This window comes from Neophocaena asiaeorientalis, unplaced genomic scaffold, assembly GCF_003031525.2.
Source record: "Neophocaena asiaeorientalis asiaeorientalis breed wild unplaced genomic scaffold, Neophocaena_asiaeorientalis_V1.1 scaffold427, whole genome shotgun sequence".
In the NCBI taxonomy this organism is placed as follows: domain Eukaryota; kingdom Metazoa; phylum Chordata; class Mammalia; order Artiodactyla; family Phocoenidae; genus Neophocaena; species Neophocaena asiaeorientalis.
This window is the reverse complement of record NW_020172280.1, coordinates 2324858-2338075: the sequence shown is the minus strand read 5'-3', so window position 1 is coordinate 2338075 and position 13218 is coordinate 2324858. Positions and strand designations below refer to the sequence as shown.

The 13218-nt window shown below is 43.2% G+C and overlaps 1 protein-coding gene across 1 annotated transcript in view; it reads left to right on the top strand.

Annotated features, from left to right (window-relative positions):
* The first annotated feature begins 1198 nt into the window (after positions 1-1198).
* Positions 1199-13218, top strand: part of RANBP9 (RAN binding protein 9) — a 91022-nt gene continuing 79002 nt past the window's right edge. Inside the window, exons 1-3 of the mRNA XM_024764098.1 lie at positions 1199-1320; positions 4007-4227; positions 4318-4647. Of these exons, the coding sequence (XP_024619866.1) occupies positions 1199-1320; positions 4007-4227; positions 4318-4647 (673 nt within the window). The remainder of the gene's footprint in view (positions 1321-4006; positions 4228-4317; positions 4648-13218) is intronic.

Here is a 13218-nt window from a genome sequence, read left to right as displayed (position 1 = left end):
TCAATAAATTATGACTGAAAGGCAGCCCACATCTCAGGAAAATAGGCAGCTAACTCACAGAGGGTAGGCAAGTTACAGCTTTTGTTTTTAAAGAGCATCAGCTATTTCTCTAAGTCCTTGTTATTCAAAGGATGGCCTGTAGACCAGCAGCAGTGGCATCCCCTGGAAGCCTGCTAGAAATGCAGCATCTCAGGTCCTGTTCAGCAAATGCCCACATCCAGGTTTGAGAAGCCCTGTTGTCATTCATGTGTACTAATCTTGCCTCTCCAACTAGATTCTATTCACTAAAGGAATAGTTTCCATACTGCCTTTTTCATCTTTGTAATCCTTCATTCTTTTCCTTACTCTGTGCCCAGAACCTAACACGGGGTTCCATACATAATAGGTGCTCCATAAATGCTCACTGAGCATTACTCCCAATTTGGACCTCTTCCTGTTGCAGTTTCCTAGCATTGTTCAGCCATTTGCCATCCAGTTCAATTTGCCACACGTTAGGGGCAGAAATATCCTGACTCTGTTCACGTATGGTATACAGCCTGTCCAGGACCCTAGGGTAAAGCATACTTTATTGGTCACAGAGTGAACTTGTTATCTTCTGGGATTTCATTGCTAACGACTTGGTCTTGCCATTTAGTGTTGAGAATGTTTTATAAGCGATGTCAACAGAAGGGTCTAGAACTGGGATCAACCAGTACAGCCTGTAGACCAAGTACAGCCTGCTGCCTCTTTTCTTGTAAATGAAGTTTTATTGGAATACAGCCATGCCCATTGGTTTATGTATTGTTTATGGCTCCTTTTCATCCACGAAGGCAAAGTTGAATAGTTTCAACAGGCACACAGAGCCTAAAATATTTACTATCTGACCCGTTACAGAAAAAGTTGGCCAATTCCTGGTCTAGAAGCTATATTTGATGTGTGTGTGTGGCAAGTGCAGTCCCCCTGGATCACCGGAAGTTGCAACAACCCTGTGATAGGCACTTTTCAAAGGTGGCCTGCAAGATCCCTGCCTTCTGGTATTCATGCCCTTGTGTCATCCCCTCCCCTTGAATGTGGGCTGGACCTAGTGACTTACTCTGAACAAACAGATTGTGGCAAAAGTGATGGGGCGTCACTTCTGTGATGCGGTTACGAAAGACTGGGACCTCTGTTCTGCTGCTAGTGCTTTCTTGGCCTGCACATTTTGACGAAGCAAGCTGCCATGTTGGAGAGGCCTATGTGGCAAAGAACTGAGGGCCACTTCCGGCCAATAGCCAGCAAGGAACCGAGGCCCTTAGACCAATGGTCTCCAGAAACAGAATCCAGTCCTCCAGAAACAACCACGTAAGTGAGCTTAGAAGTGGATCCTTCCTCAGTCAAGTCTGGAGATAACTTTAGCCCCAGCTGACACCTTGAATGCCCATGAGGTTTCTGAGTCACAGAAACTGTATGATAATAAATGTTGTTATTTTAAACCACTTAGTTTGGGGGTAATTTGTTCAGCAGCAATGGATAACTAATATAGACCCTAAAGCAGTACTACAGACGGCACACTCTGCCATCCCATTTTCCAGTACCTAGAAGGATACTCTCATGGACACTTACTGAAACTGGCTGGCCAGTGTCTGCACCTCTTTCCTAGTACTGGAAAATCCTCGACTGAGAGCATCAGTGGCCACTGTCCCATTAGGGCAGTGTGTTCTAACTTTCATGTCATGCCAAGCATAGAAAATGAATGAGACGTGTAAAGCGCTCTATTAACGCACGGGGGGCTGCTCACTGCCAGAAGGGACCACAGGCTCTAGCCACTCCAGGCCCACCCTGAGCTGAAGGTCTCAATAACTCAGTACCTCTATAAGCTGGGGATATCTGCTCACTGGCAGTCCCTGGCATGAACATGCAACCTAGGCTTGGCCAACTTTGAAACATGAGTGAGTAATAAAAAGACTGGGGGTCGGAAAGGTGACAGTCTAGGTGGTGGAGGTGGCATCTGATGGTGGCTGATGCGACCAGTGGTGGGGCCAGTCTATTTGTGCTGCCTGAACCCTTTTGGTCTTTGTTTTAGGCCTGGTTGTCTAGCCCTCTGGTCAATTCTGAGACCCACCAAATATCATTCCAATAAGTTGCTTGCACTTAAGAGAGCCAGAATTGGCTCCTAACTGTTCACTACTGAGAACCTCAGCAGATATGTGTGTATCGATATTACAGCAATACATGGGAAGGACTGAAAATATAGGTGCAAAAATGTTGTGGACAAGTTCAAGGCTGGTGGATTTTTATCATTTACATCTCTATGTAAAAGTCTAATATATTGGTAATAAAATTTTAATTCTGTATTATAATTGCCCATTATAGAAACATTTTGTGATTTTCCTTCATGCCTTTTGCTAACAGCTTTGGCAGTGTAAATTATTGTATAGCCTTTTTCCACTTAGAACATCAGAATCATTTTTCCATGTCTTCATTTTCAAGAGGGTATATAATATTTATTTCAGGCTGTGCTTGTGCAGGAGGCCTGGAAGGAGTGGGTAAGAAACTGGGCCCAATATCCACTAAGTCAAGAGAAAGGAGTGCCTTTTCTCTAATTAGTTGGCCCTATCTTTGGGGGATTCCACTGTCCAGAGGGGATGCATTTAAAAAAAATTCAAACAAATTTCCTCTATGTGCTCCTGATTCCATTGAGTGGAATTTCGTCAACTAGTCCCTTCATGCTGGGCACTTAGTTTGCTTCCATATTTCATCTATCAGTACTATCTGTTGAAGCTTTTTAGGCCTAAATTTCTTCGACACTTCAGACTTGTAGTTGTGGCTCGTGGGCTCAGTAGTTGTGGCTCACGGGCTCTAGAGCACAGGCTCAGTAGTTGTGGCATACGGACGGCTTAGTTGCTCCACAGCATGTGGGATCTTCCCGGAATCAGGGCTCAAACCCACGTCCCCTGCATTGGCAGGTGGGTTCTAAACCACTGCGCCACCAGGGAAGCCCAATGTCAAGACACTTTTATTCTCTCTGCCTTTCCTAGGATATGTAAAGTTCTAAATGGTTTTTCAGTGTGCTGACAAGAAAGTACACCATCATAAATAAAACCTTGGTGACTATTTCAAGAAAGTTTGATGAGACTTGGAGCCCATTTATTCTACCTTGGCTAGCCAACATTTAAATAGAACTTGGTTTACATTTAACTCGTTACTGTAATATAAATGACAGTCTTAGAACAATTTACATACAATGACATCATGTAATTTAAAGTGCAGTGGCTTGAAAAAAGTCATCAAACAGCAGGTTAGAATTATCGGATATTTTTATTAAAGAACAACAGGGCATCTAGTTGCTGGGTAATTGAGGGAGAAATTAGACTAAATGACTATTAGTTCTGGCCAGCCGTTGAGGGCCTTCAATTAAATCACCATTTACCTACCCTCTTCAAGACAAAATAATTCTCTATTCAGCAAAGAACACTCCTTGCTTATTTGGCCAAACAATTAGCACCATAATATCTTTGGAAGCAAACAAAATACCAGAATTTATATGGTGTAGATTACACGTGTAAAGCTCGATTTTGCCAGCTAAGGAAACGATAACCTAAACAAAGAGATGTGATGAAAACAAAATAGTAATGTTAGGACGGGTCAGAGAGCAACACTTGGCGAGTTGTGCCCAATTAGTCGACCAAGCAAAGCACTGTTGGGAATTGCAAAGTAGGAAGTCCTATTTTTGACTCTGCTGACCTCAGTGAATATTTCCTTGTTTTCAAAATGGTCATAATTCTTTGCTACGTAACAAAGAGGCCTGTTACGAAAACTAAGGGGTCTCTAAAATGTTTTGACGCCTCCAGAAGCCCTGCGTAAATACACCTTGTATTCGTACGGTTCGTGTTCCTGCTCTTTGATGAGATGCCAGTCTTTATTAGCATTCCTAATAAATTAGTGACACGTTCTGCCACCCTGGGTTCACTTTAAGTCCTCATCAAATTACTTAACAAAATGCTGTTTTAAGTGGGAGACTTTCCCTTCAGAAATGGTTATGAAGTAGGCAGAGCAGTTGGTTCCTTAAGAAGGAGGCGGCAAACAGGGACCTGTACTGGTGCAGGAGCTGGAGCCCGAGCAGCCCGTGGGCGCCGCCAGGACGTCTCGCCCCGGGGACCCGATTTGGGAGCCGGGAGCCGGAGCCGCCCCTCTCGTCCCTGGGGCCCGCAGACCGGACTCTCGGCGGCCCCAACGGGGCTCGATTACTTTCGCCTGGACGAGAAGCGGGCCCCGCCGCTCTAGCGGGAACCCTACGGTTGGGGAGGTGGGGCGACGACAACAAAAAGAAGTAAAGTAGGAGGAGATTCTCCCGGGGAGGGCCCGGGCGAGCGGGGCGAGGCGGCGGGCTCCCGGCAGAGGCGGGGACCCCAGCGTCCGGTCCACCCGGTCCCCCGGGTCTTGCCGCGGGCCCCGGCCCGGCCGGAGGCGGCCCGGTCCCGGCCGTGGCGGCGGGCAGCAGTGCTGCGGCCCCCTTCCCGCACGGGGACTCGGCCCTGAACGAGCAGGAGAAGGAGCTGCAGCGGCGGCTGAAGCGCCTCTACCCGGCCGTGGACGAGCAGGAGACGCCGCTGCCTCGGTCCTGGAGCCCGAAGGACAAGTTCAGCTACATCGGCCTGTCTCAGAATAACCTGCGGGTGCACTACAAAGGTACTGGGCGTGTGTCCTGCGGTGGGAGTGGGGCCACAGACCCTCGGGCCGCCCCCGCCCTCCCGGGGCCGGGTGTCCTCGGAGGGGACTCGCCGCCGGCTCTGCTGCTCCCAGGGTGGGATTGGGGTCGCGGGGAGAGGTGCGAGGGAAAGCAGGCGATTCTGGGAAGGGGAAGGTGAGTATAATGGTCCTGGGTAGAATGGAGCTGGTAATCCCAGGCCAGGAGCAGGACACCTCGGGGGAATCCAGGATGACAGGACATAACTCGCTTTCTGATTTCCCTTTGAGATAAATCGTAGGGCTGGGATGGAGGAATCTATGGGCTCGGAGTTGGGTTACATTGTTCTCCAGGTGGTGTTGGGTCAGGCGCTCTCCTCTTACGTGGGGGGAAGAGAGGCACGATTCTGAGGGATAATTTCTAATTAAGGGAGAGCAGGGATGTATAGGGGGAGGAGTAATCAGTGGAGGATTTTGCCCCAAATTAAGCTAGAGATTGTCTAGGGGAACACAAGGGCCGGGGCCCCAAGTTTGCCGTCAGTATATCTTGCCAAAAGCAACTGGAGGGTACGAGAGGTGAAACCTCAGGAGTACGTGTTTTCTTAGGGGAGCAGTAACCTACCACGACTGATTGGATATGCCCTATATTTATGTGTTGGCATTATGAAAGTCTCGTTGAAAACAGGGATTTGTTAAAAACGTTATTTAGCATTTTAAAGAAAATTGGCTCCTATTTTCCACCTGCAGTTAAAAAAAGAGCCTTAGGCTAGTGCTCTCCCCCTTCTCCCTCACCTATCTCTCCTATGTTAAAACAAAGCTTTAAGCAGACCAGTTGTATATAAAATTATAAATTGCTCTGGGAGTTTTTGAAATGTAGCCCACATTAATAACACACATCAAATTTACTTATTTGGGGGGAAAAAAATCAATCCAATGTGTCAGTCTATCTGGAAACAAATCCAGTTTTTTAGGCCCCAAACCTGCTGCTTTTACATTCAGAGCAGCCTCATTTTGATTGGCTTCAAAGGGAGGGTCTTTATCAGATCCTAGTGACATGGATATAGAGGGTATAAACAACCATTGTGGTGAAATTCTTAAAGTTTACTGGACTGAAATTTGAGAAGAACCTTGATAAATAAGTTACTATTTAATCAGGAAGGAGAATGGCCACCGAAGTCTTCCAAATGATTTGGCTGCAAAGAATAACGCACAAAAATAGGCCTTGTTGAATATTCCTTCCTTTTATCCATAGATCCAGAGAAGTACTTTCAATTTTAAATGTTATGCTTCTTAATCTAAATGGCTGAAAATTTCAAAATATTGGACCTTTGGTTTTTCTTAAGTTAGGACATTTTGTTAATATCCTGTGAAGGCTGTTGTTTAATTTTGTGTTTTAATTTGTGTGAACAGTGCTATGTATGAAGTGTTTATCTGGCTACCAGAATGCTTTTTGTCAGACTCCACAAAACTTTACTTTAAATTTTATGGTTGATAGTTGGCTTATAAAATCAGAGGGAGTAGATATAAGAGATTATTGAACAAAGAATTCTAGCTTTCCGAGTCCTGCCATCATTTGTGATTTTAGGCATGTTACCAGACAGGGTCTCAGTTTCTTCCTCTGAGTGATGAGGGAGTTGAGCTGGGTGTTGGTAAGGAGATTTCCAGCTCTGAATTTCCATATCTAAGATCTGTGATTATAGTCTGTTTAGCACTGTAACATGCCTTGACTAGTTTTACTAACTACTTTTACATAAAATTGATGATTTGGGTCACGCAAAAGTGCAGCTTATGTGAAATTGGTTGGAGTTTGGAATATTTATGACACTGCTGTCTCAGTTATTTTTCCTCTTGGCCTCTTTATTACTTTCTGTTGTGTAATACTAAGATTCACTTTCTGGAAACTTCACTCTTGTAAACATAAACCATTATTTCTGGAAGAACAGATTTTGCTGTTTGTCATTCTTTTTTTTTCCTCTCGCTTTTTTCTATCTCCCCTTTGTCTCTCCCTTCCCCCTTGTCACAAACACGGGCCCCTTTTCCCCTTCTACTGCCTCTTCCTCGTCTTGTTATTTTAATATGTGCCTGTGTGTTTTTCCTGTTGTTTTTCTGTGTGCCTTCAGAGTGGACCACACCAGAAGTTACTGGGCATCTAAGCAAGGGGGACGTGTCTTAGGTAGTGGTAAGCAAATTTGAAGTCACAAAATAACATTAAAAACTATTGTTCTTAAAGTATTTTTGCATATTACAGAATTTCAAAAGATTGATGATAATTATTTTCCATATGATGAGGATTTTTCTTACCTTTGAAATATAAATTTCTTTTGGTCTGAACGTATTCTGTTTTGAAGATGTTATTCTTCTAAATTGGAGTTACTCTTTTGGAAACAGTGGGGTTCCTTAAATGATTTGAAGGGATTAACGTTAAACAGTGTCAGCCATACAGACCAAGTTGATTGGATTGCAGAGGAATTGGGTGTGTTTACTACCTGTTAAAAATTTTTAGAAGACTTTTTGCTTAACAGTCACACACCAACTGTTGAAATCCTCAAACACGGCCCCTTTTGTTTTTGAAATTCTTGTCAGCTTTGAATAAGTATAAATGTGACAAGTTTAGACCTAAGTTATAATGATCACTTTATTCCAATTTAAAGCATTTTAATGAATATGACAATGGGTTTGATTAGTCTAAATGTTTCAGTTACAGGTTGCATTTTTATATTTGTGAAGTTACCAGGACTTGTTTACTTTGCCAGGCGTTTTGATACATACACTCAGGAGCATGTTAGTGAATTTGCATAAGATGGTGGAATTCTCATTTAAGACGAGAAAAAGTGGGAGCACCTGGAAGTTAGAGCTTCCCAGTCATGAGTAAGCCAGGATTGGAAACTAATTTTCATTGATTTTAGATTCAGTGTTCTTTCCACCACACTGTATTGCCTATTTCAATTTGTATGAGACTTAATTATCTCAAGTAGTTAAAATCCAGTGATCACATTTATAACTTTTTGAAGAATAGTTGACTTTGAAGAATAGTTGATGTTGAAAGTACTTCCTCTGGGGAAAGTGCTACCTGGAGCACACTAATGCCATGGAAAAGTCCAGACACTTTGATTATACTGATTTAGGGCAGCTTAGAAGAAATGTAAGATAAGTGAAAGTTGGGAATGATAGGAAGAAATGAATAGTGAACTGCACCTTCTAACTGAAGTATTATTAACAGTGACCAAATCGGTTGAACTTTTGGTATGCCCAGCTCCCCTCCCCCTCCGTATCACCAGTCACTAGGCCTTTAACGTGTCCTCAGTTTAACTGCTTATCTAATTTCTTGCACTTCTTTACGTAGAATAAGTATCTCAACACATATTTGCTTGCTTACCAATACAAATGTCTTTAGAGATTTATGGGAGGTGATACAAAAATGTGCTTCAAAATCAAGGAATTTAAAAACCAAGCTTTCCCAGGGATCCCTTTGCCAAAATTGAGCTTTAAGAATGCTAGTTATAACTGCAAGGATTAAGTGATTCTAATAATCATATTTAACAGAAGTAGACAATAGTAATGATTTTTTTTGTAATGATTTATTGAGCAATTGCTGTAGGGCAGATATTCTTCTAGACAATTTGTATATATACCTTACTCTCTATTTATTCATTTTGTTTATTCAACAAGCTTTTAGTGAGTGTTTACTTTGTGCCAGGTTTTGGATACTCAAAGGTGAATAAGACACTGTCTTTGAATTCGAAGAGCTCAAAGGACATCAAGCAGTGTGTGTAGTAGGGAAGTGTCGTAGAGTACTGTGGAAGATGGGGGAGCCAGGCTGCCCTTGTCAGGGGTGAAGTTGGTGGGTCAGGGAAAGCTTCTTGAAGGGGATGAGGCCAGCGGTCAGTCTTAAAAGATGAGTATGATATAGGGGAGGAGGGGCTGGGCATTACAAGGGAAAAAGCATAAACAAAAGCATAGAGGAGAGAATTATTCTATATGTTTGGATCTACAAGCAATATGGGGTTGTTGGAATTTAAGTGTGTGACAAGGTACAGCTGGGAAAAGATCATGCGAGGCCTTATAGAATATTTTATCAAGCTTGGATCTTATTCTGTAGGAGACAAAGAATCATCTAAGGATTTTAAGTAGGAAGTGACTGGCTCATTTTCATCTTTGTCGGATTATACAACTAATTGGGAGGTGGACTCAAGGACACAAGCCTGGAAATAGCAGACTCATTTAGAAGGCTGTTGCAAGCCACATAAGAAATAAGGACCTGAACTGGTCAGTGGTGGGGGCAGAGAAGAGCAGACATATCTGTGATCTGTGCTGAAGTAAATCTGACTGGATATGATGGAATGATGGAGAAATCAAGGCTGATGCTGGGTTTCCAGCCCTGTTAGGTTTTTGCAGTGAACCGTGAAGCAAATAATGATCGCAAGAAGTACACTTAGAGGTAAGTGAAAATGGGAATCTTAGCCATGTGATCTGACCATGTAAACCAGAAGAAGCCAAAGAAATAGCGTTGGAGAAAGAACAGAAAGAGGTCTTCTGGAGTTAGGGTGGCTCTGTGTCATCACCACAGCTGGAGTTCCTGATTTGTCACATTATTCTGATGTTCAGATGATCAGCTACAGTGCTAGTTTCGGGTGGTTTTCTGTTCTTTTCCCTACTAACTGGTGTATCCTTTTTCCTATTTTAAACTCCCAGCAGACTCAGCAGATTGGCCTCGCTAGTTGCCATCTTTCTTAGTTGGGCAGAGCTTTTCATTCTGTGCTGTGGAGTGAATTGGTGGCCTTCCCGTAGATGCTGACCTGTGTTGAATCAGCTGTAGGGGTGTGAGGGATGTTATGAAACACAAAATGTCCTCCTGGTGGAAGGATAGTGTGGGCCCCACTTCTCTCAGTAGGGACAGTGTGGGAGTCAGTTTCTCCTAGGAGGGGCTGGCACGTACCATCATTGACCTGAACCTGGAGGAGAGGCTGAGGTCATGACTGACCTGGGAGTCGCCTGTAGCTGGTAGTTGAAACTCAGAGTGTGAGAGAGAGTGAGTAAAGTGAGAAGAGCAGTGGGCCAAAGATGGGACCCTGAGCAAGACCAACATTAAAAGCCTGCAGGGAGCCCAAGAGGCACCTTAGTGGTGGTGGTGCAGAAGCTGAGCAGAGGAGTGTCAGAAATGAGGAAGTGAACTTTAGTGTCAAATGCAACATATAGGTTTAGTGACATAGGCACAGAAAAATTTCCACTGGATTTGGAAAGTAGTTTGTTGTGACCTTAGGTAGAGCAGTGTGAATTGAGTGATGGGGGCAGAAATCAGGGTCAGTAGAAGGGACCAAGCAGAAAGTATAGTGAATATAGGTTATTCTTGAGAAATATAGATGAGGAAAGAGATTAGCCAATACCTGGAGGAGAATGGAGGAGAATGGGCAGCTGCGGTTTTTTTTTTGTTTTTTTTTTTAATGGTTGATATTGGAGTTATGTTGTATCTGGAGATGAGCTTATAACATCAGCATGTAAGATGAAAATCCACATACTTAAAATTATCCCTAGAAAACCCTTTGGAAGGTACTGTGTTAGAAACTATTGTATCATTTCTAAGTAGGCCTAGTTTTAGTTTGGCTGCGTGGGTAAAACTGAAGTGACGTAAGTTAGATGACAGTATGCTGTTAGTGCAAGGTATGGAGTCTCAATAAATGTCTACAGAATTTAACGTGTTTTAACAAATAAGATAAATAGTACCAATACTTGGTTTTATTACCTTAAAGTTAAAAGAAAAGTTCATTATACTAACCACCAACCCCAGTGCATTATTGACAATGATTTATAACACAGAGACATATAATTTTATGAGAAGGATGTACATTTTTGGGACACTGTGCCCTTATAGATCGAAGGGAAGGAGAGTAAAGAGGGAGAGGATGAAAATACAAGCTTGGGAGGCTGACAGAGTAAGGACTTGGAGGGAGGAAGGTGGTTCAGAAGCTTAAGATGCTTGCCCTTGAAGAGGAGAGGAGTACGTACTGTTCCTTCGATAACAGTGGAAGAGGTGGACTGGTGTAGACAGACGAGTTAGTAATGTGCGAGAGGAGAGTAAAACATAACCATATATATATGGTTGGTATATGGTATAATGGTGGAGTCCCATTTCAGTCCCGTTTTGTGATAAAGGAGGTGAGGTAGTTTGCTCACTGAATTCAAGTAGAGGACTTAAAGCCTAAAGTGAATGATGGAGATGTGGACCATCTTCATCTTTCTAAAGATTGCTGTGTGGTATTGATAACAGTGGAGGGTGCCAGCTGACATCATTAGTTCACAGTGGTGACTGTTTGCAGGACGGTTGGACTTTATTCCGCAAAGGCCAGCTGCCCAGTGCAGGAGTAGGGAAGGTGGATTATAATGTTGATTTAAGGCTGTGGTTTTGCTGGCTGGGTTTGATGGAAGGATAGGCATATGAGGGAAATCAAGATATTTGGGAGCTTTTAAATAATTACCATGTATACCATCCTGGAAGAGGAAAGAGAAGAACAAACAAACAAGAAAGGGTTCAGTGCACTGGAGTTCCTTGACTTTTTTTTTTTTTTGCGGTACTTGGGCCTCTCACCGTTGTGGGCTCTCCTGCCGCGGAGCACAGGCCCCGGACGCGCAGGCCCAGCGGCCATGGCTCACGGGCCCAGCCACTCCGTGGCATGTGGGATCTTCCTGGACCGGGGCACGAACCTGCGTTCCCTGCATCGGCAGGTGGACCCTCAACCACTGCGCCACCAGGGAAGCCCTGGAGTTCCTTGAATTTTGAAGTGCAGAGTGAATTCTTTAGACAGGGGAGAGGATAGGAGGGTGTGTCCTAGGGAAAGATGTTGGTATTTCCACTGTAATGCCAAAATTGTGTTGCTGGAAAAACTTAATGTTTTTCACAGAATTGCACACTAAAAGTAACAGGGCTTATGGGAAAAATAGGGCTGGGGCAGACCACTTAAAACCTATGGAACTTTGTAACCAGAGCACTACAGAAATAACAGTCCTAATAAAATACAAGCCCAGTTAAATTTCCACTCCCATGTGTGCCCAACATCACAGGCTGCTGATCCTTCACAGCCTTCAACACTGGGGTTTGGTCTTCCTTGTTAGAGTTGTAAGTTCTTGACAGCTGTTTAATCAAAAATAAAAATCTGATTCAGGGTTTAGCTCTTTTCCCCTTTTTTTTTTTTTTTTTAAAGCAATTGGAAATGCTTAGCTTTAGCTATTAGAATGGCTAAAATCCAAAGAAAACCTGGCCACGACAACTGCTGGTGAGGGTGCAGAGAGCAACAGGAACTCTCATACTCTGCTGGTGGGAGTGCAAAATGATACAGCCACTTTGGAAGATGGTTTGGCAGTCTCTACCAAAGCTAAACATAGTTTACCATATGATCCAGCAGTTGAGTTCCTAGGTGTTTACCCAACTGGTTTGAAAACTTACGCCCATACAAAAACCTGCATGTAAGTGTTCATAACGGCTTTTCTCATAATCACCAAAACCAAGAAACAACCAAGATGTCTCTCAGTAGGTGAATGGATAAACTGCAGTACATCCATACAATAGAATATTATTCAGTGTTAAAAAAGAAATGAGCTATCTATCCACACAGAGACGCATATGGATCTTAAATGCATATTGCTGAGTGAAAGACTCCAGTCTGAAAAGATAACATACTGTATGATCTCAGTGATATGACATTCTGGAAAAGCAAAACTATAGAGCTAGGAAAAAGATGAGTGGTTGTCAGGGGCTTGAGGGGATGGAGAGAGGGCAAGTGAGGCAAAGAACGGGATGTTTTAGGTCAATGAAAGTATTCTGTATGATGCTGTAATTGTGGCTGCATGACACTGTGTGCTCATCAAACCCTCAGAATTTTAGGACATAAAGAGTGAACCTTAATAGGTACATATTTTTTAGAAAGTCACTTGGTGGGGGGGATCCCAGTGTAGAATGTAGAATGTGACAAAACAGTGTAACTATATTACAGATGTATGAAGCAATCTCAGAAGAGGAGGGAAAAGGCACTGACCTAAATAAGTAACTGGAAATCAGTGGAGTCTGTAAAACTAAAGGTAAAAGAAACTATATAAGCACTGAATTCTTGTTGATAAGTTGCATCCCAGGGGGATATGAGTTAACAATTCTGATACTGCTGTCCATGTATACTAGAACTTAACAGTTAAATCAGTGGGTGGTGCACAGTGGGAGCTAGGTTTCTCACCACTCTAGTGGTTAGAATGATCCACATGGTAATGGATTAGAGTTGGAGACAGTAGTATGAACTTATGTTTAGTTTAATATGTACACAGATGATTAAATAAAAAGCACAGATGTGTGTATATACAGGGATTTAGTGTACACACATATATTTCTTCGCTCTTGTCAACGAGAGGGCCTAAAAGCAGTGACACCTCAGTAACTGTGTGCCTACCTAGTACCTAGATCTTGGATTCTAATGCCATTTGCCCATAAAAGGAGCCAGGGCCCCTTGGAGAAATGGCTGATTCTAGGACTAGGGCAGGAAATGCACAAGATGAGCTTCCAGCATCTTGTAGTGCCAGAAAGTAACAAAAACA